The sequence below is a fragment of the Cervus canadensis genome, chromosome 7, assembly GCF_019320065.1.
Source record: "Cervus canadensis isolate Bull #8, Minnesota chromosome 7, ASM1932006v1, whole genome shotgun sequence".
Taxonomy (NCBI): Eukaryota; Metazoa; Chordata; class Mammalia; order Artiodactyla; family Cervidae; genus Cervus; species Cervus canadensis.
This window is the reverse complement of record NC_057392.1, coordinates 66560512-66586893: the sequence shown is the minus strand read 5'-3', so window position 1 is coordinate 66586893 and position 26382 is coordinate 66560512. Positions and strand designations below refer to the sequence as shown.

Here is a 26382-nt window from a genome sequence, read left to right as displayed (position 1 = left end):
ATTTTCTTTCAACAACCTAATCTTGCCTAACATCAATGAAACCACTAACTATAGAGATGTCAATAGTATTTAATAAGACGGGAAAACTTTTGCAACATGGTGTTCATTAACTCATTTCTTAGTACAACCTTTTTATTTTTTTGAACACTTTTACTTCCATAATTTTCTTTTCAGTCTAATGTATTCTTCTTTTAATCTCTGGTCAGATGTAGGACGATCTGGAGTGAAGAAAGAAGGACACTGGGATCTTGAGGCAGATGGTGTGCCTGTGAACTCATTTATAATGCAGTGTCAGAGAGTTCAGGGGAATGCTGTCAAGAAGACGGCAGAGTAGGAGACACCAACCTCGATCTTCCCACAAAGACAACAAGTAGACAATTCAATGCAAGAATGAAAATAGCTCTGGGAAACCTCAGGAGTCTACTTAAGAAGGTTTAGTGCATAGCAGAGCAAAATAACCTGAGAATAACCACACACAAATAACACATTTTGTCTGTACAGTATCATTCCGTCCACCAGACCAGCACTGTTCAGAGCCAACAGACAACTTCCTGGCCAGAGAGAGGTTTTTTTTGGTAGGAAAATAGAGAACAGAGTGAGTGACCAGCTTCCCCAGCCTTTCAGGGCACTGTCCAATGGGCTGACCCCAACTCCTGTCACTGGCCTGCCCCTTCACTCATGTAAGCAGCTAGCCCCTGTGTAGCCATGAACTCACATGCCACTGGCCCGAACTCCCAGGATCATTCTCCACTGTCATGTACCCACCCATGGCTGGCCCCTGCAGCCATATGGTACATGCTGACAACCAAGGACCCCACTGCTGCTCCTGTACTGGAAGCCAGTCCTGACTCCTAACCCAGATCTGTATCACTATCTGTCTTTTAAGTAGCCCCTATCATCAAACATGCATACCATGACTTAGACTTTCTGTCACTGACCCCCACTATGGTGCACAAGACTGCAACTAGTCTTTATAACCACGTGAGTCCTGCTGCTGCTCATTCACCCAGAGTTGCCCCTAGCCACTGCTGTAGGCCCTTGCCAATGTGGGTGTGCCTGTAGCTAGTCCTTGCCATCATGCAGACACCTGCAGCCAGCTCTGCATTTGAGCATATATACACCACAGATTTTAGCTCTTGCGACCACCCTGGTCTTTTGTTGCTGAGATACCAATAGTCCTTGCAGCTACTAAGGAACCCCCACCCCCACCCCCAAACACACACACACATGCACACACACACAGCTCTTGCTGTCAAGGATCACACAGTTGCTGATATCACAGACCTTAGTTGACTGAGTCAATGAGATGCTTCACCATCCCAAATCATGACATATTTGTGAATTTCTCAGTTTTCTTCATGTCATTGAATTCCAGTTTCATATCTTTGTGGCTGAAAAAGTTGCTGAATAGGATTTCAGTCTTTTCTAATTCATTAAGATTTGTTTTGTGACCTAACATATGATCTATCTTGGAACATGTTTCATGTGCACTTGAAAAGAAATGATATTCTATTGCTGTTGGACAGAATGTTCTACAAATGTGTATTAGGTACATCTTGCCCAATATGTAGTCTCAGTCCAATGTTTCCTTATGGAGTTTTGACCTGAACAATATATTTATTGTTAAAATTAGGATAGAGAACCCCGCTACACCTTGTCTTTAAATCTGCAATTTAATTTTAATGTGTTTCAATGTAGGTCTATTTGGATTCATCTCACTTGGAACTACCTAGGATTTGTAGATCTAGATGTCTGTTTCCTTCCCCAGGAGAGGGAACTTTTCTCTTTCTCTTTTCTTTCTTTTTCCTTTTTCTCTTTCATATTTTTTTTTCTTTTACCTTTTCTTTCTTTTTTTTTTAAAGTGATCTAATTCTATTTCTATTTGTTTTTTGTTTGTTTAGTTGGAGTATAGTTGATTTATAATATTGTGTTACTTTCAGGTATAGCCATTATTTCTTTGAATCACCCTTTCTCACTTTATTCTTCTTCAGGACTTATATAATGCAAATATTAATGTGTTTGGTGGTATCCCATATGTCCTTAAACTATTTTTAACTCTTTTTCATTATTTTTGTTTTCCTTTTTGGTCCTCTAATTGGATGGATTCCACTGTTCTGTCTCCAAGTTCATTGATTCTTTGCTCCTCTTCATCTAGTTTTCTGCTGAACCCTCTACTGAGTTTTTCTGTTCAGTTATTGTATTCTTCAGTTCTGTGATTACTGTTTGGATTTCCTTATATTTTCTCTCTCTTTATTGAAATTATCATTATGTTAATGTACTGTTCTCCTGACTTTGGTGAGGAAATTTATGGTATTACTTTGAATGCTTCTCAAGCAAATCACTTATCTTCATTTCCTTAAAGTCTGTAAATAAAGTTTTATCTTGTTCTTTTTTTGGAACTTCTTTTTTTGTTTCTTCATTTTCTTTGACTCTATTGGTTTCTGTGCATCAGATAAAACAGCCACTCTTATTCTTAAGGAATGGTCTCATGTAGGACATAAAACTTATCATCTAGCCCAGCTTTATGTCTTGGTTGTATCTCAACCTTTGTGATTGTCCAAGCTTCTTGCTTTTTTTCTTTCCTTTTCTTCTTAAAGTGACTTCCAGTAGTTGAGGATATGCTAATACTTGTTAGTGTCCCAGAGGGGAAGATCTCAGTCAACACCTAGATGCAGGCTAATTAGAAGTCAGACTCTCAGACTGAAGATTTTGCAAATAAACCTCTTCCAGGGAAAAACTAAGCGATGGGCATTTCAGTCTTCTTCTGTGCTGAGCACAGTTAAGAGTGTTTCTCTATTTGTTCCAGTCCTGTGAGACCTATAAATGCAAGTCCAGCTGGTAACAGCTAAATAATTGAGGGGTGTGTCCCCTGAGTGGCAGTTGCAAAAGCCATGGTGCCAGATGTGTGTCCAGAAGCTGCTTCTAGAGAGGTCTCAGTGGTTTGGGAGGACTACAGGGAGGATGCTGAGATGCAATCTATTGTTGTTGTTCAGTCACTCAGTCATGTCAAATTCTTTGTGACTCCATGGACTGCAGCTTGCCAGGCTTCCCTGTCCTTCACCATCTCCAGACTTTGCTCAAACTCATGTCCATTGAGTCGGTGATGCCATCCAATTATCTCATCTCCTGTGGTCCCCTTTCCTCCTGCCCTCAATCTTTCCCAGTATCAGTGTCTTTTCCAATGAGTCAGTTCTTTGCATAAGGTGGCAAAGTATTGGAGCTTCAGTTTCAGTGTAAGTCCTTCCAGTGAATATTCAGGGTTAATCTCCTTTGGCATTGACAGGTTTGATATCCTTGCAGTCCAAGGGACTCTCAAGTCTTCTCCAACACCACAGTTCAAAGGCAACAATTCAGTGTTCAGCCTTTTTTATTGTCCAGGACTCACATCCATACATGACTAGTGGAAAAGCCATAGCTTTGACTATACAGACCTTTGTCAGAAAAGAAATGACTCTGTTTTTAAACATGCTGTCTAGGTTTATCATTGTTTTTCTTCCAAGGAGCAAGTGTCTTTTAATTTCATGACTGTAGTCACAGTCCACAGTGATTTTGGAGCCCAAGAAAATAAAGTCAGCCACTATTTCCACTGTTTCCCCATCTAGTTGCCATGAAGTGATGGGATCAGATGCCATGATCTTGGTTTTTTGAATGTTGAGTCTTAAGCCAACTTGTTCACACTCCTCTTTCACCTCCTTCAAGAGGCTCTTTAATTTCCTTTTTGCTTTCTGCCATAAAGGTTGTATCATCTGCATGTCTGTGGTTGTTGATATTTGTCCAGCAATCTTGATTCCAGCTTGAGCATCATCCAGTCCAGCATTTTGCATGATGTACTCTGCGTATAAGTTAAATAGTCAGGGTGACAATATACAGCCCTTAAAATAATCCTTTCCCAATTTTGAATCTGTCCATTGTTCATGTCTGGTTCTAACTGTTGCTTCTTGACCTGCATACAGATTTCACAGGAGGCAGGTATGGTGGTCTGGTATTCCCATCTCTAAGAATTTTCCACAGTTTGCTGTGATCTACACAGTCAAAGGCTTTAGCGTAGTCAATGAAGCAGAAATAAATATTTTTTCTGGAGTTTTCTTGCTTCTTGTCTGAGCCGATGGATGTTGGGAATTTGATCTCTGGTTCCTCTGCCTTTTCTAAATCCAGCTTGCATATCTGGAAGTTCTAGGTTCACGTACTTCTGAAGCCTAGCTAGAAGGATGTCGAGCACTACCTTGCTAGAGTGTGAGATGATTGCAATGGTGCAGTGGTTTGAACCTTCTCTGGCATTACCCTTCTTTGGGATTGTAATGGAAACTTACCTTTTCTAGTCCTGTAGTCACTGCTGAGTTTTCCAAATTTGCTGGCATACTGAGTGCAGCACTTCCACAGCATCATCTTTTAGGATTTGAAATTGCTCAGTTGGTATTTTGTCACTTCCTCTAGCTTTGTTCGTAGTGATGATTCCCAAGCACACTTGACTTCACATGCTAGGATGTCTGGTTCCAGGTGAGTGATCACATCATTGTGGTTATCTGGGTCATTAAGATCTTTTTTGTATAGTTCTTCTGTGTATTCTTGCCAACTTTTCTTAATATCTTTTGCTTCTGTTAGGTTCATGCTCTTTCTGTCCTTTATTGTGCCTATCATTGCAGGAAATGTTCCCTTGATATCTCTAATTTTCTTGAAGAGATCTCTAGTCTTTCCCAATCTATTGTTTGTTTGTTTTTTTTTTCTTCATAGTATTGTATTTACTTGCACTGTTCACTTAAAAAGGTTTTCTTATCTCTCCTTGCTATTCTCTGGAACTCTGCATTCAGATGGGTATCTCTTTCAATTGGCTTCCCTGTTCTCCACTGATGATTGAGTTGTGTCCCTAGGGCTAAATTAGAGATGTGACCTGCAGGCAGCAACTTTTTTTTTTTTTTTTTTTTGATCTAAATGTTTTTATTTGAAACAAATAGTTGCACCAAGCAAGAGCTTACTTTCCCCACTCCAGATTAACAGAGCACAACAGGGGCAAACATCATTTGGCAGGACAGTTCCAATATGTGAACATCCTTCTTTCTACTTGCTATGACGGGGGTCACTTTATTCATAAGCAGTCATTTTTAGACAAAATATTAACCCCAAAGGCAGCAACTTTTAAAGTATTCAATAAGACCTCTTCAGGTAAAGGCTGGATGATGGGCATTTTTCCTCTGTACTGAGCCTGAGGTGGGGAACTGCAGTGAGTCCTCTTGAGTCCGTTAGGTACCATTTCTTTGTTGGCTGTAGTGTTGTATGCTATGTGGACAGAAGCCTTTTGTCTTTCAGGGCTTGATATTTTGTCCCTTGCTTGGAAGTCTTAAAAGTTGAGCCTTTAGATGTTGGGTCTTAACATTTCTCTCTTCATGGAGAAATTGAGACTTCTGAGTTCCTTTCCTGTTGTATATCACTGTGATGGGGTGGAGTTTATAGCAAGAGCATGTCTTAGGCTTTGTTGTTCATTTCAATGTGTTTTTTTATTGTTGTTCCCCCAATGTGCCAGGGTCATTTCATCTAGTTTCTGGATTTTACTTTTCCATAGGGAATTGTTTCATGTATAGCTGTAGACTCAATGTATCTGTGGGAGGAGGGGAGTTCAGGAACCTCCTATGTTACTATCTTAACTGAAACCTAGTAAGGCTTATACTCAATGTTTTCAATATAGGATTAATTCCTCCACTATCTGAGAAGGTCTGACAAATAGCTGAGGAAAGAAGAGAAGTGAAAGGTAAAGGAGAAAAGGAAAAATATATCTATCTGAATGCAGAGTTCCAAGGAATAGCTAGGAGCAATAAGAAACACTTCCTAAGTGATCAGTTGCAAAGAAATAGAGGAAAGCAATAGAATGGGAAAGACTAGAGAGCTCTTCAAGAAAATTAGAGATACCAAGGGAACTTTTCATGCAAAGATGGGCATAATAAAGGACAGGAATGGTATGGACCTAACAGAAACAGAAGACATAAAGAAGAGGTGGCAAGAATCCACAGAACTATGCAAAAAAAAAGATCTTAAATATACCCATATAACCATGATGGTGTGATCACTCACCTAGAGCCAGACGTCTTGGAGTGCAGAATCAAGTTGACGTTAGGAAGCATCACTAGGAACAAAGCTAGTGGAGGTGATGGAATTCCAGTTGAGCTATTTCAAATCCTAAAAGATGATTCTGTTAAAGTGCTGCACTCAATATGAGAGAAAATTTGGAAAACTCAGCAGTGGCTACAGGACTAGAAATGGTCACTTTTCATTCCAATCCCAAAGAAGAGTAATGCCAAAGAAGGTTCAAACTATGGCACAGTTGTACTCATCGCACATGCTACCAAAGTGATGCTCAAAATTTCCCAAGCTAAGTTTCAACAGTATGTGAACCAAGAACTTCCAGATATTCAAGCTGGACTTAGAAAAGGCAGAGGAACCAGAGATCAAATTGCCAACATCTGTTGGATCATGCAAATAGCAAGAGAATTCCAGAAAAACATCTACTTCTGCTTCATTGACTATGCTCAAGCCTTTGACTGTGTGGATCACAACAAAATGTGGAAAATTCTTAAAGAAATGGGAATACAGAACAGACAACCTTACCTGCCTCCTGAGAAATCTGTATGCAGGTCAGAAATCAATGGTTAGAATTAGACATGGAACCATGGACTAGTTCAAAATTGGGAAAGGAGGATATCAAGGCTGTATATTGTCACCTTGTTTATTTAATTTATATCGAGAGTACTTCATGTGAAATGCCGGATTGGATCAAGCACAAGATGGAATCAAGATTGCCAGGAGAAATATCAATAACCTCAGATATGACAATTATGCCACCCTCATGGCAGAAAACTAAGAGGAACTTAAGAGCCTCTTGATGAAAGTGAAAGAGAAGAGTGAAAAAAACTGACTTAAAACTAACCATTCAAAAAAACCAAGATCATGGCATCTGGTTCCATCACTTCATGGCAAATAGATGGGGAAAAATTGGAACCAGTGACAGACTTTATTTTCTTGGCCCCCAAAATCACTGCAGATGATGACTGCAGCCATGAAATTAAAAGACACTTGCTCCTTGGAGAAAACAGCTAAGATAAACCTAGACAGCATATTGAAAAGCAGAGACATTACTTTGCCAACAAAAGTCCACATATTCAAAGCTATGGTTTTTCCAGTAGTCATGTATGGATTAGAGAATTGCAGCAAAAAGAAAGTTCAGCCTCAAAGTATTGGTGCTTTTGAGCTGTGGAGTTGGAGAGGACTCTTGAGAGTCCCTTGGACAGCAAGGAGATCGACCAGTCAATCCTAAATGATATCAGTTCTGAATATTCATTGGAAGGCCTGATGCTGAAGCTGAAGTTCCAATAATTTAGGCCACCTGATGTGAAGAACTGACTCATTTGAAAAGACCCTGATGCTGGGACAGATTGAAGGCATAAGGAGAAGGGGATGACAGAGGATGAGATGGTTAGATGGCATCACTAACTTGATGGACATGAGTTTGAGCAAGCTCCGGGTGCTGGTGATGGACTGGGAAGTCTGGCATGCTACAGTCCATAGCGTCATAAAGAGTTGGATACACTGACCAACTGAACTGATCTGAACTGATTCTGCCTCTAGGCTTGGCAAGATAATTAAATGAGATAACAAAATGTATATAAAGCACTTTGAAAAGAAAGGAGCCTTATTTAAATGTAAAGGAAAGTTACATTGTCATGCCTGAATGAAAATGAGTTCCAGAATCCACAAAAAGGGTATGGTTTGTCTCTGCTCACTGCATGGCACAGCGTGTACAAATCTCCTTCATGTGATTGAAGATGCAAATAAAGCCTGTTTACCTGAAGAATTCCATGGTGGGTCAGGTGCCTTGGAAGTCCCAGTATTTGTTGCCAGCTTCTTTTTGAGACATAGCAAGGTGGCTGGTTTATATTCCAGTTGTTCTAGCTGCCAAATGACTGAAAAGACCCAAAACAAAACAGCTTTCTCCAGCAGCACAAGAAGAAGTTGCCTTTCTCCTCTCTTCCAATTCTTTTATTTTAATCTTCTGTAATGTGTGGTTTTCAGATTCCAAAAATGTAAACAAAACATGTCTGTTCCATAGTTTCTATCCTCCAATGCAAATTGGAGAAAAGAGACCATAATGCCTCTTAATCTTCTTTAAACATTCCTTTTACAAATAATTTATTTCCAAACATTGGTTTTAAGGGGTGGAGTGGGGTAGAAACAGGATTCATATCAACGTATTGTATATAATGCTTTTTTTCCTGAATAGCTAACAGCATAGTCAAAGTAGGCAGTTTCCTAGGATGTTTGTGATCATATACTGAGGATAAAATGCTGCACAATACTTGAGACATTAGGGGAGAAGTGGTTGTTACATTGGGAGAAAAATATCTCAAAGAAATAAAGGGATCTCAAAGGTATTTTCCTTTCCTGTTCCTAAGAAATACATTTCCTCAAGCTGTACTTTCATTATGATACAAATTGTGCAAACAACTGGGAAATATAACTTTTAAATATTAAATGGAATTTGACCCTTGTTAAATGTGTAGATTTGAATATTTAACATCACATTCTCCTTGTAGGTTGCTTCTTTTATATGTTCTTTATTGTCTCAAATTAGTGTGCTCATTTCCCCGGTGTAGTTTCACAAGACAATGTTTTCATTCATTAACAAAATTTCATAGTGCATTAATAACATCAACACAGTCAAATTTCCCTATGTGCCAGCTTCAGGGTTAAAAGAGATGTAGGGACATTTGTTAAGCCCAGGTAAATATTAAATATCACTTGAGGGGGTGGGGAGTAACAATGGCATTTGCCGCCAGCCCTAAGTTCCTTAGAGATGTATAAAAATGCATATGACTTGTTCAGTCTATTAAGCAGATGCTAGTTCAGCTGTATTGCATATGTTGGTTTTCAGACCCAGTTTTGGAGTGCAGTGGTAGAAACATATGCATGTGTGAAAATTCCAGGTGTGAGTTTAGAGAATGTCATTTAAATTTTTATATTTTTATAATTTAATTTAAATGTTGATCTCAGAGATATATAAATGGTATTAGTTTTGATAAAGTTTGGAAAACTGATTACGAATATAGTAAAGCATGAAGTATGTGGATTTAAAAGGATTTTAAAAATTATATCTTACATGCACTTAACTGATCATTAATTTTGTCTGAGAATTTTCCTCGCTCCTATAACCAGCTATTGATTTGCAGTTGTTCCTCTTGATGGTTTTATCATGTGACATTCTGAATTGTTTTATAAGAAATTGTTTTAAAGTTTACATTTAACAACTCCTTCAACTAGGGAAACTATTTCTTAATATTTTAGCCCAAAAGAAAGAAAATATTATATCTCCTTACACTATTCTGAGACATGGAAAATCTACTGAGGACTTTATTTTTCTTTACAGAAAGACAACAATTTTTAAAAAGGTTTAAAAAAAAAGAAATTTTATAAAAATAAATTTCCCTCTTTTTTTTTTTGCTCTAGAAAAGAGTATAAAATTGCATGAAATAATGAAAAACAAACAAAAACCCTTAATGCTAAATTCTAGTGTTTTTTTTTTTTTCTTTTTCTTTCAGCTCTCAGGAGAAGTGATTTTGCAAATTGCCAACGAACCAGTTCTGCCCTTTAATGCTCTCGATATAGCTTTAGAAGTTCAAAACAGCCTTAAAGGTAATTTTTCTTTGAATTATAGTAATTTTAGGAAATGAAAATGTTCAACTAATTTTCAACAGGTATAAAGTCAACAACTATTTCACTAGGTATAATAATGTGGCACTTTCCTACATATAGAGGATAACCTTGAGAAGGGCTTAGAAGAATGTTGGCTGCCATGTCAATAAGAATGAGGTTGGTAAAGATTCTGCCTGCAATGCAGGAGACCTGGGTTTGATCTCTGAGTCGGGAAGATCCCCTGGAGAAGGGCATGGCAACCCACTGCAGTATCCTTTCCTGGAAAATCTCATGGACGGAGGAGCCTGTTGGGCTACAGTTCATGGGGTCGAAAGAGTTGGACACGACTTAGCGATTAAACTACCACATGCCTAATATTCAGTCAGTTCAAACAATCTTGGTTGAAAGTTTGTGTTTTGAGATTGGTTTCTGTGAGGTATGGGCTGGGTCCATTTGATTGAAGTATTGGCTCATTATAGATTAAGGCTGACAAGGAGGAAACTAGGGAATTATTTCCGTAGTCTCTATTTCAGTTGCTTCATGTTTGAATATATCTCTTTCTAGAATTTTTAATATCACCCTAATAATTACCTTTATTTTCCCTTTTTCTATATATAAACCTTTCAACAAAACTTTTAGTTTATCTCCATTCCCCAAATACAAAGGACAGTGTTGTAAATAATTTAAAAGTGCACCCTCCTTCTTTTTGAGCCACACATCTTACTACCATATCATTTGTAAACATGCGTTTCTCAATATAAAAGCAAATATTTTCACTATGGTATTTAAGCAGTCATTCTTGGAAAATGGGTCAGTCTAAAGAGCCAAACAGTTATAGTATCTAAAGCTGTAATGCTTTAAAAATTTTGACTACCTGGATTGGTTCTTAATCCAGAGAGTACCACAATAAAATATTTTTTCCCCTCAGTGATTCTTATGACTTCTATTATATTGGCTGTAAAACTGTGACCTTGGGAGCAATTGAGCTATTTAGGGCCTTTTACTCCCATACTAAATGGCCTCATATTGCTCTACACTGGGGATATTTAAGCTTGTCTATTTTTTTCTATTTTGTCAAGCTTCATTTTATTGTTGTCAGTATGACGACCTGTAGCAGTCACTTTGTCCTCTGTTTAAAATTTTCTATTTCTGTAATATTTTGTAGAGACTGAGTAACCAAGTATATGGTATTTTACAAAATAAGAACAGCATAAGCATAAATAAAGGGTTAAAAACTTCTGTGAATAATATATTCTTTGCAAGGATTTCTTTTAACCATCTATTTTATTTGTTCTGTAGACTGTTTTGCTTTTTCCTTAGTTCTCATTTTCATACTTTAAAAAATTCAGTTGGTATTGCATATTATACTTAAAACTTGCAGAGAACAAATGGAGGAGACTTATTTGTATTACAAGAAGATTTGTCCATCTATAAAGAATAACTCTCATGCATAGAAATGAGCCTCAAGGAGTATACTGTGAAATAGTAACACTGTGCGATAGAATTATAAATGATTTACAGGTTGCTTTTCTGAGTTTAGATCTATAATAAATGTTTAATACCTTTGTAATAAAGATATGAAGATATATTTTTAAAATTAAACAAAGCCAGCAAAACCAAAAACAGTAGCAATGCTGCCATTTTGAGATCCAAATTCTATTATTTTTTAAACATTTGGGTGTACTTTTAAAATCTGTAAGTAATATTTTAGCATTATTATTTCTATATGAGTGTTTTAAATAATGTAGTCTACCTCTGAGGGTCAGAAAAAAGTCCTAATGAGTCATTCTTAGAATGACTGTTTTTTTTTTCTTTGTGTGTGTGTGGGCAGGTAGTTAGGAATCTCTTTTAAAATACAGGAAAGTACTGTTTCTTTCTTCAGAAAATTGCACTTGTACAAAACAGTTTGCATATATCCCTCAGACTTTACAAGATCTCCTGAACCCATTTATTCATTCATTTAACAAATATTTATTGACTATCCATGGTATTCCTGGCATGGTTATATGACCAGAAAACCAAAACATAAAACCCAGCCTCTAGATAAATAAACAAAACAAAATTAAAATTTCTACTGCTAAGAAACATATGTACATGGTAGAACAAAACTGCCATAAGTCAAAGCAATTTTTAAATTAGCTTTATGCTCAAATTGTTCTCTAATATCAATCACTTTGGAATAAATTTGCATTAAGTGTTACAGAGCATAACATAACTGCCCTGTATCCAGGGCACAATGGAGAGATTAGGTCTGGGAATATATAAGTGAGAGGTGTGCCAGATGAGATTTCTAATCGAGTGCAGATAGAGGACAGAAAGGGCTTCCTAGGTGGCGCAGTGGTGAAAAATCCACCTGCCAATGCAGGAGGTGCAAGAGTTGGAGCCCTGGGTTGGGAAGATCCCCTGGGGGAGGGCACGGCACCCAACTCCAATATTCTTGCCTGGAGAATTCCATGGTCAGAGGAGCCTGGCGGGCTACAGTCCATAGGGTCACAGAGAATCAGACAGGACGGAGCACAGCGCAGCAGCAGCAGAGGACAGAAAAGGCTTATGATTTCTGGGCATGTCTACATTTAGAAATTAGGAACAGAAGGGGAATCTGAGACAGAGACTGAGAGGGAGACAAAGGATAAGAGACAAACTGGGTGAATGTGATATCTTGAAGCCAAGGGAATAAAAGCTTTGAGAGAGGAAGGAGGGATCCACTCCATCAAATACTACTACAGGTTAAGAAAAGTGATGACCAAGTACTGATAGCTAGATTGAGCAATTTGGAGGTCACTGGTGATCTTACCAAAAGCAATTTTAGTAGAGTGGTATACAAAATAGTCTGATTAGATGGCTTCAAAAGAAAATGAAGTGATAAATTGGGGACTGGTGCTGGTAGATGGAAAGCTTGGAGTTGAAACCAGTTAGCATGTTTTTATTTTGATGAGAATGATCTGATGGAGAGTGAGGATTTGATTAAGATGAAAGGAGAATTGAAAAAATTCAATTCTTTGAGTTTTTGAAGAAAGTGAAATGAGAATTGCTAGAATGTTTTTATTGAAGAAGCAGCATAAGATGGAGAATGTTGCCTTAGTGATAAACATCCATAAAAATGTGAAGGAACACAGAGCATTATCATATGGGGTAAGTAAATGTGGTGCTGGGAACTCTTGTCAACCTCTTCGATTGTAACAAACAATACAATAGTTGCTTGGGAAAGTGAAGGAGGGATTAGTCTTGGGCACCATTAAGTGAAAGTGAAAGTGAAGTCACTCAGTCGTGTCCGACTCTTTGCGACCCCATGGATTGTAGCCTACCAGGCTCCTCAGTCCATGGAATTTTCCAGGCAAGAGTACTGGAGTGGGTTGCCATTTCCTTCTCCAGGGGATCTTCCCAACCCAGGAAATGAACCCGGGTTGTCCGCACTGCGGGCAGACGCTTTACCATCTGAGCCACCAGGGAAGCCCCATTAAGCATTCAGAAGAAACGTTTTAAGTGAGATGTGCTATGCGCTGTGCTTAGTCGCTCAGTCGTGTCCGACTCTTTGTGACTCCATGGACTGTAGCCCACCAGGTTCCTCTGTTCATGGGATTCTCCAGGCAAGAATACTGGAGTAGGTTGCCATGCCCGCCTCCAGGGGATCTTCCCAACCCAGGGATCGAACCCAGGTCTCCTGCAGTGCAGGTAGTTTCTTTACCATCTGAGTCATCAGGGAAGCCTTTAAGTGAGATAATTCAGCATAATTGTGTACTTTTCCCAGCCTTCAGCTGGGGATTCAGGCATAGAACAGGTAGATTTGGATTTAATCAGAGCGAGGGCTTTGCTGGGAGGGGGAAAATGAGCTAGATAAGGTTAGGACAAATGGGAGTGAGAGTGTCTGACAAGGAGTGCTCATACTGATGGACCGACATACCTGAACTGGGTGTGGAATAAAGTAAGGATACAATGAGAGTGAGCACAAAGAACGGAGGATCGATAGACCTAATTTATTGTCAATCCAAAGAATTAGAAAAAGTACGCGGAAAAGACCCGCAATTGGAATTGTTGAAAATCTGATCATAAAACGAGTGCAGATACTGGTAATGACAGTGTCAGGGTTGAGGCAGGACCATGGAAGGGTGGTAGCTGATCAACAGGGGAAAAGAGCTATGGAAAAAGAGGCCAGACTGTGTCTATGTGGATATTGATATTATCAAGAGCTAAGACAGGAGTAAATTGTACAAGAAACAGCGATTGAACCAGGAGGTAAAATCTTCAGAGAATGAGCCGGGACATAAAGACACTTCATATTGTTCTCCTATGGCTAGTGGTATAGAGGGCCTGGGAGAAAAGAGAGCTACTGCTGAATGGTGATGTGACGGGAGCATTGTCAATAGTGGAGAGCCGGGTTTCAGTTGAGGCAAAAAGGTAAAGAAAACAGTCTGAGAATAGGCCAGGTTACTAATCCTTTCTTTGATAGCTATATCTAAAAGCATGTCAGTACAAGGGAAACAACAGGACAAGATGAAACTCCAGTCGTTCTACAGTGATTTCCACTGCAAGCCAGACATGACAAAGTCTAGAAAAAGACCCGCTTGAAAATCTCAGGCTCTCAGTTGGATGAGCCAGGAGCATTTTGGCTTCTTGCTGTTATATCGGACTGTCTCTTCTTTGGTTATTGGTTATTTTTGAGTTTTGCTTCTTTTGATGTGAAACTCCTGGGTCTCCCTGTCACTTTCACTCAGAAAGATGTGGCCAGACTTGAGATACACCCATACTAAAAACACAAAGCAAAACAAAGCAAAATGTAACCCCCAAAATAGGCAAAAATTATTCCTTTACCATGACCTGGCTATAACTATTTGATCAAAGGGATATGAGTAGTCACCTTTAAGCTATACATTTTTTTTGTTATCAGGATTCAAAACTATTTGAATTATTTGAATCATAGTAAGAGATTATTTAAATGTTTGCTAAATTGTAGGCAATTTGGTTTACTTATTCTATTTTGACTACTTTGGTTATAACCTTAGTTTTAAAATAGGATATTTTAATGTTCTAATGCATGACTAATGGACATACTTATCAACAACTAAGTAAACATTTCAGTTTCAATTTTAGCTACAATGTTAGATGATTTCACTAGCTAAACAGGGTTTCCATACCATGTTAAATGAAACATATAGTTTTATCACTTGATACAAGCTTTAATTGTTGATATATTTTCTTATATTTCTATGGCAGTTAATGGTGATTAGTCTTAAGTTCTCAATTACAGTTAAAAAAAAATGACCTTCAAGACTGAACTATAAAATACTGTTTCTCCTTACTGCAGAGTTTAAGTATGAAGGTCTCTGAAGCCTGATTGCATTTTCAACGGTGTAATTTTTACCCCTTGACAACCAGCCATCTTGTTTATTTATTACACTAGTTTACGGTAGCAGCAGACCATTCTCTATCCTTCTCACAACCCCCAGAAAGAAGGATAATTTACCAGTGAATAATTTGTTTGAGTTGATTTATTAGATGGTTCTTGAAAGCTCATTTTGACTGAGTGACCTTGGCTCTTAATATTTGGTCAATGCCAAGCACATAATAGAGGATGAATATTTATAACATGGTTGGTGCATGGGGATATAGTATAAATAGTGACTGATAAGATAACTGACATGCATCGGATGTATTTATGACAAATAAAAGTATGTTCAAAAAATGCACACACAAGCCAATGGTACTAGTTTATGGGGGCAAAGAAGGGTGTAAGGAATAAGTAAAGTTAAACTTACCATACCGTTGAACCTGGAAGCCAATTAAAGAGTAAGCACTTGATGACCTTACTAAGTTTGCAGTTTCCCACTTATCCACTTTTAATGCAAAAATAGTGCTTCAAAATAATTAGCAACTATATAATTCTGATACTTTAAGTTTATAGTTTCTCACTTTATTTACTTTTTTAATGCAAATTAGCACTTCAAAAGAATTAACAACTGTGTAATTCTGATGCTTTTTGTTTTCTTTGCCAGAATTCTGGATGTTAATTATTTAGCATGATTATAAAAACTACAAATGACCAAATAAAGTAAAAATCATTTTCATTTGATCTGGCTATGTACACATTTAGTGCCAGCCAGACCCAACAGGAAACACAATTTCGAACTGTGTGGCTTGTTGCCACCTCTGATTGTCTCACTTAATGTGAAATGGTTGTTGGCAGCTTTTCCGCTGCTTTTTGAAATACTAACAATGTTGATTTGATCTGACTTTTTTGTTTGTTTGTTTCTTTATAAGCTTTGATAATTCATTAGCGTCAATCACTTCATTTTAGGAGGAGGGATAGTATTTCAACGTGATGATGCCACTGAGGCAAGCTCTATGATTTCTTTTATATTTTTAGTTTCATATTTTCACTTGTTACGCTGGTTCTTTACTACAGTCCCAAGTGATTGGGACCTGTATAATGTGTTTTTGTGTGTGTGTGTGTTCCTTTCTGAGTAATGTAAGACAAATTTCCCAATTTGCAAATAAGTGTGCACTTTATAAATTGCATGATCACATCCTCAGTCTCTCTATATCCAGTCTTGGTTTTAATGACTACCAATTCAAACTCTGGACCAGCCTATAGATAGTAAAGGGTAGATGCCTTGTTCTGTGTTCTCCCTGAGAAACCTGAAGCAGATCATCTAAAATCCAAATATTTCCAGGGAAAGATTATGTTTCCAGGGGAATTCTGAACCAAGCCAGATCAGTAGTGGTCTGAACTAGCATTTCTGGAGCTGAGTTTTTGGTGTGACAAGGACTTAAAAACATTCTCTGAGAAGTGTCTTACATTGCTTAACCAAATTGGTAGAGAATATTGATAAGAGATTAGTCATTCATTGGGGGGTGTAAATTCCTAGGAAAAAATGTGTTTAGTTTCAATCTCCATTATATTTTTGTATGGATTCTGATTACATAACTATATTACAGATTGCATTTCATTTATTAATATGCCACACCTCATCCAAAAAAAGAATGTGAGACATCTGGGACTGCAATAAATCTGATCGTTTCTAAAATGTCAGTGTTTGTCTCCTGAAATTAGATTTTCTTTCTCCTCATTTCTCTTTGAACTCATGTTCCTTAATTATTATCCTAAATATGGTGTCTCCTTTGCTTTCCTCAAAGGTATACTTTCTTTGCTCAGTTTTACCCATCTCACAATTTTTTGCTATTCATACAGCTTTCTTTTGTGATCATCATTTTCTTCCCTGCTCTGAATACTTCATCCAAATCTGCTTGAAGGTTTCTTTTCACATGTGTCACTACATTGACTGAAATATATTAATGACTTAGTATCATTTTTACTAGTCTCTCATCACAATAATGAGCTTGTAATAATATTGTGAATTTGTTTTCTAAGGGTAGTTTTAGGATAAAACCTTGTATCTGTGACAGGATAGCACTACAATCCATTAGGCTTTAAGTGTTGCTTCACTGGCAACACTTACAAAGTCACTTTTTTTAAAGATACTTTTAATCATAGCTTGTAATAGAGCATAAAGTACCCTGCCCTCATGTTGATTAATTTTTATTAAAGCCTTTTCTTTTTTAGTTTCTTGGTTTAGTCAAAGCATAATTAAACTCACATGTGTTATTAAATATAAAACTCCAACTTTCTGCCTCAGGAAAAGAGTGATAAAAAATAAACCACACATTAATTTAATTCATTCAAGAAAACTTGTGCTCACTCTTCCAGAGCCACCAATAACCAGAACATGTAATTGCAAGCATAATGCAGTGGCCACATCTGTGAGCCATAAAAAGAGCCTCTGGTTCAATTTCTGTGCTAGGCAGACAGACGCTGTTGGGAGAACCCACTCAATGCAATATATGGAAAGTCTTGCTAGATGTCCATCTGCCTTGGCTACCTGGATTTTTTGCATAATATTTGAATGCAAGATAATCTTTAGAGGGCAGGAGAAGGGAATGACAGAGGATGAGATGGTTGAATGGCAGCACCGACTCAATGGACATGAGTTTGGGTAAACTCCAGGTGTTGGTGATGGACAGGAAGGCCTGGCGTGCTGCGGTTCATGGGGTAGCAAAGAGTTGAACAGGACTGAGCGACTGAACTGAACGGAACTGAATCTTTAGAATGTGTTGCTTCTGTTTTAAAAAGTGGCCCACATGATTCTTCTAAACCTGCCACTTTGGCATCTTTTCAAAAAGAATTTCTACTGTATTCAGTTCAGAAATAATTATCCATTGTCTTAGCATATTGCATTTTGAAAATAATATCCTTTTATTTATGCACTGTAAAATCAATGTTAGATTGAGTATCAGCAATGAACTAGCTCTCACACTTCTTTCTCTACCTGCATTTTTGTTTGTTTAACTTCTTTAAATAACCAGCTGAGATGATTCATTGTGATTCATACTAAAGAAGGCAGCACGAAGAATAGAAAATGTAAGATAATAAAGGACTGTTGTTTCCCTTGGCTGAAATCATATTGGAAATTTCTTTTCTTCTCTTTAGTGATGCCACAAGATATTTTTAAGACAACGTTAAGTAGCATGCATCCCCCCCACCAAATAATCTATTCTGCTTTAACTGCTGTGTTATGCAGAACATAAATCATACTTTTTCTTAGCACTATAAATCAGTGAAATCTAAGCTGTGATTGTGCAATTATTAGCACCTTTAAAATTATGATAAGCTCAATCTGTAGAAGAAGAGATACTGTGAAATACTATTAAAGTAAAAGGCTATGTTAGTTTGATATAAAAATATAGTTTTAGAATATGACCAGTACATTTCATTCTTAATTCAAAATGAAATTGAGTAGGTTTTTAAAAGTACAGCCACAAAGCAGAACCAAAAGATGGAAATAAACTAAAACTTTTTGAAGTATGAAACTTGAGAGGCCACAATAGTAGGCAGTAAAATTATTATTTAAAACAAGACAATTATAAATTTGTTCAGGTGACTGCAGAACAGACATAATACACATGGGTTTCTGCCCAGCAGAAACTCATCAAGGTATGAAGTGCTACAGGATAAGAGGTTGTTTGTGCTGGTCTCAGACCCTGGCAGGTTGGAACATCTGTAGGCTCAAGGGGTGTAGTCAGCCCTGTAGTTATAGTTCATACCAAGAAGCCTGAGAGGCCTTGTAGGTAAGACATGTATTAAATAACTTTAAGCGTCTGATCTATTGTTGGAAGGTATTTTAGGATCCTATACCAAGAACACATTTTCTGGGAAGCACCTTGCCACTTTAGGGGTCACTCCCTAAAACCCAAGTAACGTGCTAAGAGCCTTACGTTCTTTGTGACATTTAACTTTACTCTAACCTCATGGGCTGAGCTGAGCTCAGTTCAGTCGCTCAGTCTTTGCGACCCCATGAATCGCAGCACGCCAAGCCTCCCTGTCCATCACCAGCTCCCGGAGTCTACTCAAACTCATGCCCATCGAGTCGGTGATGCCATCCAGCCATCTCATCCTCTGTCATCCCCTTCTCCTCCTGCCCTCAATCCCTCCCAGAATCGGGGTCTTTTCCAATGAGTCAACTCTTCGCATGAGCTGGCCAAAGTACTGGAGTTTCAGTTTCACCATCAGTCCTTCCAATGAACACCCAGGACTGATCTCCTTTAGGATGTTCTGGCTGGATCTCCTTGCAGTCCAAGGGACTCTCAAGAGTCTTCTCCAACACCACAGTTCAAAAGCATCAATTTTTCAGCACTCAGCTTTCTTCACAGTCCAGCTCTCACATCCATACATGACCACTGGAAAAACTATAGCCTTGACTGGACGGACCTTTGTTGGCAAAGTAATGTCTCTGCTTTTTAATATGCTATCTAGGTTGGTCATAACTTTCCTTCCAAGGAGTAAGCATCTTTTAATTTCAAGGCTGCAATCACCATCTGCAGTGATTTTGGGAGCCCCCAAAATAAAACTGACACTGTTTCCACTGTTTCCCATCTATTTCCCATGAAGTGATGGGACCAGATGCCATGATCTTAGTTTTCTGAATGTTGAGCTTTAAGCCAACTTTTTCACTCTCCTCTTTCACTTTCATCAAGAGGCTTTTTAGTTCCTCTTCACTTTCTGCCATAAGGGTGGTGTCATCTGCATATCTGAGGTTATTGATATTTCTCCCGGCAATCTTGATTCCAGCTTGTGCTTCTCCAGCACACGTTTCTCATGATGTACTCTGATATAAAGTTAAAAAGCAGCAGGTGACAATATACAGCCTTGACATACTCCTTTTCCTATTTGGAACCAGGTTGTTCCATGTGCAGTTCTAACTGTTGCTTCCTGACCTGCATACAGGTTTCTCAAGAGGCAGGTCAGGTGGTCTGGTATTCCCATCTCTTTCAGAATTTTCCACAGTTTATTGTGATCCACACAATCGAAGACTTTGGCATAGTCAATAAGGCAGAAATAGATGTTTTTCTGGTACTCTCTTGCTTTTTTGATGATCCAGCAGATATGGCAATTTGATTGCTGGTTCCTCTGAGTATTATGACCAATTTAGAGATTAAGAAATTGCCTAGGAGGGGTTTTGAGTCTTACTTGGGTGTATGCATCTATGTGGTAGATTTAGGACTGGAATATAGGTCCATCAGATTCCAAGGCCTCTGCCCTCCCACTACCCCGTGTTGCCTTCTGACTGGGGAGAAGAGCATAGGGTGATTGTTGGCTAGAAGCAGGGGACTCTCTGAGGAGTAGGGGTCTACTTCCTCCAGTATATTTTAGGTTCTCCTGAAGTGACTTGTCTAGATCTCAGTATCCATCTCTATATCCACTGGCTGGTAATTCCTCCTTCCTTCGCTCTTCCTTCTTCCTCTTCACTTAATATTAATACTGATTATAATATCCAGTCCTGTCCTTTCTGCACAAACCTGGAAAAATGGAAGGGTTTAAGTTAGATGTGGGTTCATCCTCTAGAAGGATGAGGACTGAGGGAAATGAGGGAAGACTAATCAATATTGTTATTTCTGGATGGAACACCCTACCTCAACTGCTTTAATATAGGTAACTACCTATTCCAGACTTTTAAAAGTTCCATTAGAGATCAGTTTCTGTGTAATTTCATGATCTCTCAAGTTTCACTTCTTCCCTGGGATCTAATTAGAATATTGTTATACACAATGATGTATTCCTTCATCTTTAAGAGCATTTATTTCACTTCATATTTATTTATTCCCTGTTTTTGGGTTATTTCTAACTAGGTTAGGAATTTATTAAACTAGATATTTAATTTTATATGTCTTACAGAACCAGTACTTATAAAACAGCACACAAAATAGGACTCAATAAGTAGTTGGTGAAAATATATTTGTATTTTGCATAGAAATGGAGGAAAAAATGCAAACTGTTTTCATTTGAAATTTAGAAGTACATTTCAATTACCTCTTGAATAACATCAAGATACTTTTAATAGGTAGTCTCAAAAATTTTATATTATATTAAGGTTTTTTTCAGTATTTATCACAAATCATTATGTTCTGCCATGCTGTAAAAACTTACTAATGGTTGGCTTTTCACCAAGAGCAAAGATATAAAAGGGTCAATTTTAATGGTTGATTGTATTATACAGAGTGAAGTAAGTCAGAAAGAGAAACATCAGTACAGTATATTAATGCATATATATGGAATTTAGAAAGACAGTTAAAAATAACCCTATATTCAAGACAGCAAAAGAGACACAAATATAAAGAACAGACTTGTGGACTGTGTGGGAGAAGGTGAGGGTGGGATGATTTGAGAGAATAGCATTGAAACATATATATTCCATATGTGAAACAGATGACCTGTGCAAGTTCAGTGCATGAAGCAGGGAATTCAAAGCCAGTGCTCTGGGACAACCCAGAGTGGGAAGGGAGGTAGGTGGGGGCTTCAGGATGGGGGACACATATACATCCATGGCTGATTCATGTCAATGTATGGCAAAAACCACCACAATATTGTAACTAGCCTCCAATTAAAATAAATAAATTTAAAAAATAATAGTTAAGAAGTAGAAAGAAAAAAAAAAGGTTGATTGTCTAGTTCTGTATTTTTTATAGAAATATAGATGATTTACAATGTTGTATTAACTACTGCTATGCAGCAGTGACTCAGTTATACACACACACACACACACACACACACACACATACAGTTGTTTTCATATCATTTTCCATTATGGTTTATCAGTATATTCAGTAATGTTCCTTATACTATACAGTAGAGCATTATTGTTTATCCATTCTATGTATATTAGGTTCTATATGTTAATCTCAGACTCCCAATCCATCACTCTTCTACCCCTCACTCCTCTGGCAAACACTAGTCTATTCTCTATGTTTGTGATTCTGATTCTGTTTCATAATTATTTTCATTTGTGTCATATTTTAGATTTCACGTATAAGTGATATCATATGATACATGTGTTTCTCTTTCTGACTAGGTCCATCCATATTGCTGTGAATGGCATAATTTTGTCTTTTTATGGCTGAGTAGTATCCCATTCTACATATGTGAAACATCCATTCATCTGTCAGCAGACATTTCGGTTGTTTCCATGTTTTGGCTGTTGTGAGTAATGCTGCTATGAAGATAGGAGTGCATATATCTTTATAAATTTTATTTTTGTCTAGGTATATGACCAGGAGTGGGATTGCTGTATCATATGGCAACTCTATTTTTAGTTGTCTGAGAAACCTTCAAACCGTTTTCCACAGTGGCTGCACCAATTTATGTTTCCACACACAGTGTAGCATGGTCCCCTTTTCTCCACATCCTCTCCAGCACTTGTGATTTGTACACTTTTTAATCATGGCCATTCTGACAAGTGTGAGGTGATACTTCATTTTAGTCTTGATTTGCATTTCTTTCATAATTGATGATATTGAGCACTTTATCATCTAACTTTTGACCATTTGTATTACTTTGGTTGTTGCTGTTGTTCAGTTGTTCAAATAGTTGTGTCGACTATTTGCAACTGCATGGGCTGCATCATGCCAGGCTCCTCTGTCCTTCCCTATCACCCAGAGTTTGCTCAAATTCATGTCCATTGAGTCAATGATGTCAACCAACTATCTCATCCTCCACCACCCTCTTCTCCTCCTACCCTCAATCTTTCCCAGCTTCAGGGTCTTTCCCAACGAGTAGGCTCTTTGCATCAGTTTTGGAGCTTCAGCTTTAGCATCAGTCCTTCCAATGAATATTCAGTGTTGATTTCCTTTAGGATTGACTGGCTTGATCTCCTTGCTGCCCAAGGGACTCTCAAGAGTCTTCTCCAGCACCACAGTTCCAAAGCATCAACTCTTTGACCCTCAGTATTCTTTATGGTCCTACTCTCACATCAGTACATGACTACTGGAAAAACCTTAGCTTTGACTAGATGGAACTTTGTCTACAAAGTGATGTCTCTGCATTTAAAATGATGTCTAGGTTTGTCATAGTTTTTCTTCTAAGAACTAAGCATCTATTAATTTTTTGGCCGCAGTCAACATCTGTAGTGATTTTCAGTTCATTTCAGTTGCTTAGTCATGTCCGACTTTTTGGGACCCAATGGACTGCAGCATGTCAGGCTTCCCTGTCCATCAACAACTTCCAGAGCTTGCCCAAACTCATGTCCATTGAGTCGGTGATGCCATCCAACCATCTCATCCTCTGTCATCCCCTTCTCCTCCTGCCTTCAGCCTTTCCCAGCATCAGGGTCTTTTCAAATGAGTCAGTTCCTCACATCACGTGGCCAAAGTATTGGAGATTCAGATTCAGTGTCAGTCTTTCCAATGAATATCCAGGACTGATTTCCTTTAGTATTGACTAATTGGATCTCTGCTGTAAGGGACTCTCAGAGTCTTCTCTAACACCAGAGTTTAAAATCACCAGTTCTTTGGTGGTCAACTTTCTTTATGGCCCAACTCTCACATCTAAACATGAGTACTTGAAAAACCATAGATTTGACTGCATGGATATTTATTGGCAAAGTAATATTTCTGCTTTTTAACATGCTGTCTAGGTTTGTCATAGCTTTTCTTCCAAGGAGCAAGTGTCTTTTAATTTCATGGCAGCAGTCACCATCTGCAATGATTTTGGAGACCATGAAAATAAAGTCTCTCACTGCTTCCATTGTCTCCTCATCTATTTTCCATGAAGTGATGGGACAAAATGCCATGATCTTAGTCTTTTGAGTGTTGAGATTTAAGCCAGCTTTTTCACTCTTCTGTTTCACTTTCATCAAGAAGATATTCAGCTTCTCTTTCCTTTCTGACATAACAGTTTATTTGGAATTCTACTTTCAAACAGGTATATTTTTCCTTTTCTCCTCTGCCTTTCACTTCTCTTCTTTTTTTCAGCTATTTGTAAGGCTTCCTCAGACAACCATTTTGCCTTTTTGCATTTCTTCTTCTTGGGGATGGTATTGATCACCCCCTGCTGCACAGTGTTAAGAACCTCCATCCATAGTTCTTTAGACACTCTATCTATCAGATCTAATGCCTTGAATATATTTCTCATAAGGGATATATACACATAAGGGATTTGATTTAGGTCATACCTAGATGGTTGAGTGGTTTTCCCTACTTTCTTCAATTTAAGTCTAATTTTTGCAATCATGTGTTCATGATCTGATCCACAGTCAGATTCTGGTCTTATTTTTGCTGACTGTACAGAACTTCTCCATCTTCAGCTGCAAAGAATATTATCAATATGATTTTGGTATTGGCCATCTGGTGATGTCCATGTGTAGAGTCTTTTCTTGTATTGTTGAAAGAATGTGTTTGCTATGGCCAGCATACCCTGTTGGCAAAAATCTGTTAGCCTTTGCTTGCTTTATTTTCATAGTCCAAGGCCAAACTTGCCTATTATTCCCGGTAGCACTTGACTTCCTACTTTTGCATTCTATCCCCTATGATGAAAAGAACATCTTTTTTTGGTGTTAGTTTTAGAAGGTCTTGTGGGTCTTCATAGAACCATTCAACTTTAGCTTCTTTGGCATTAGTGGTTAAGGCATAGACTTGGATTACTGTGATATTGAATGGTTTTCCTTGGAAATGAACAGAGATCATTCTGTCATTTTTGAGAGTGCACCCATGTACAGAATTTCAGACTCATTTGTTGACAATGAAGGCTATTCCATTTCTTTTAAGGAGTTCTTGCCCACAGTAGTAAACATATAGTAATCTGAATTAAATTTGCCCATTCTGGTGCATTTTAGTTTACTGATTCCTAAAATGTTGATGTTCAACCTTGCCATCTCTTGTTTGACCACTTCCAATTTACCTTGATTCATGGACCTAAAATTCCAGGTTCCTATGCAGTACTGTTGTTTACAGCATTGGAGTTTATTTCCATTACCAATCACATCCACAGCTGAGTGTTGTTTTTGTTTTGGCTCAGCCTCTGCGTTCTTTCTGGAGCTATTTCTCACTCTTCTCCAGTAGCATACTGGGCACCTACCGACCTGGGGAATTCATCTTTCAGTGTCATATCTTTTTGCCTTTTCATACTGTTCATGGGGTTCCCAAGGCAAGGATACTGAACTGGTTTGCCATTCCCTTCTCCAGTGGACTACATTTTGTCAGAACTCTCCACCATGACCCATCCACCTTGGTTTACCCTACACCACATGGCTCAGAGTTTCACTGAGTTATACAAGGCTGTGATCCAAGGGATCAGTTTGGTTAGTTTTCTGTAACTGTGTATCTGGGTCTTGCTCTGATGGGTGGGGACATACTCAGCAAATCTTAATCCAATTTTATGTTGATGGGTGGGGCTGTGTTCCCTCCCTGTAGTTAGATCTGAGGCCAAACTATGGTAGAGATGATGGTTACCTCCTTCAAAACGACTTATGCCAGGTCTGTTGTATTCAGTGCCCCTGATCCCACATCAGGCCACTGTCAACCCATGCCTCAGCTGGAGAATCCTGGACACTCACAAGCAAGTCTGGCTCAGTCTCTTGTGGGATCACTGTTCCTTTTCCCTCGGTCCTGTATGCACAAGGTTTTGTCTGTGCCCTCCAACAGTCTATTTCCCCAGTCCTATGGAAGTTCTGTAATAAAATCCCACTGGCCTTTGAAGTCAAATTTCCTGCGGGTTCTCAGTCCCTTAGCTGGATCCCCAGCTTGGGAAATCTGATGTGGGCCCTAGAACTTTTGCAACAGTGGGAGAACTGTGATTTTAGAGCCCAGAAAATAAAGTCTGTCTCTGCTTCTATATTTTCCCCTTCTATTTGCCATGAAGTGATGGGACCAGATTCCATGATCTTAGTTTTTTAATGTTGAGTCTTAAACCAGCGTTTTCACCCTCCTCTTTCACTTTTATCAAGAAACTCTTTAGTTCTTCTTCACTTTCTGCCATAAGGGTGGTGTCATCTGCATATCTGAGGTTATTGATATTTCTCCCGGCAATCTTGATTCCAGCTTGTGCTTCATCCAGTCCAACATTTCACATGAAGTACTCTGCATATAAATTAAATAAACAAGGTGACAATATACAGCCTTGACATACTCCTTTCCCAATTTTGAAACAGTCTGTTGTTCCATGTCTGATTCTAACTGTTGCTTCATGACCTGCATACAGGTTTCTCAGGGAGCAGATTAGATTGTCTGATATTTACATCTCTTGAAGAATTTTCCACAGTTTGTTGTAATCCTCATAGTCAAAGGCTTTAGCATAGTTAATGAATCAGATATTTTTCTGGATTTCCCTTGCTTTTTCTATGATCTAATGTGAAGTGAAAGTTGCTCTGCTCAATCATGTCTGCCTCT

General features: G+C 38.2%; 1 protein-coding gene across 8 annotated transcripts in view; it reads left to right on the top strand.

Moving 5' to 3' along the window:
* The window catches only part of NAALADL2 (N-acetylated alpha-linked acidic dipeptidase like 2), a 1484447-nt gene that overhangs the window by 1367310 nt on the left and 90755 nt on the right, over nt 1–26382 (top strand). For all 8 annotated transcript variants that reach the window (XM_043473697.1, XM_043473696.1, XM_043473703.1 and 5 more), the window contains one exon: nt 9582–9675. In XM_043473697.1, the coding sequence (XP_043329632.1) occupies nt 9582–9675 (94 nt within the window). The remainder of the gene's footprint in view (nt 1–9581; nt 9676–26382) is intronic.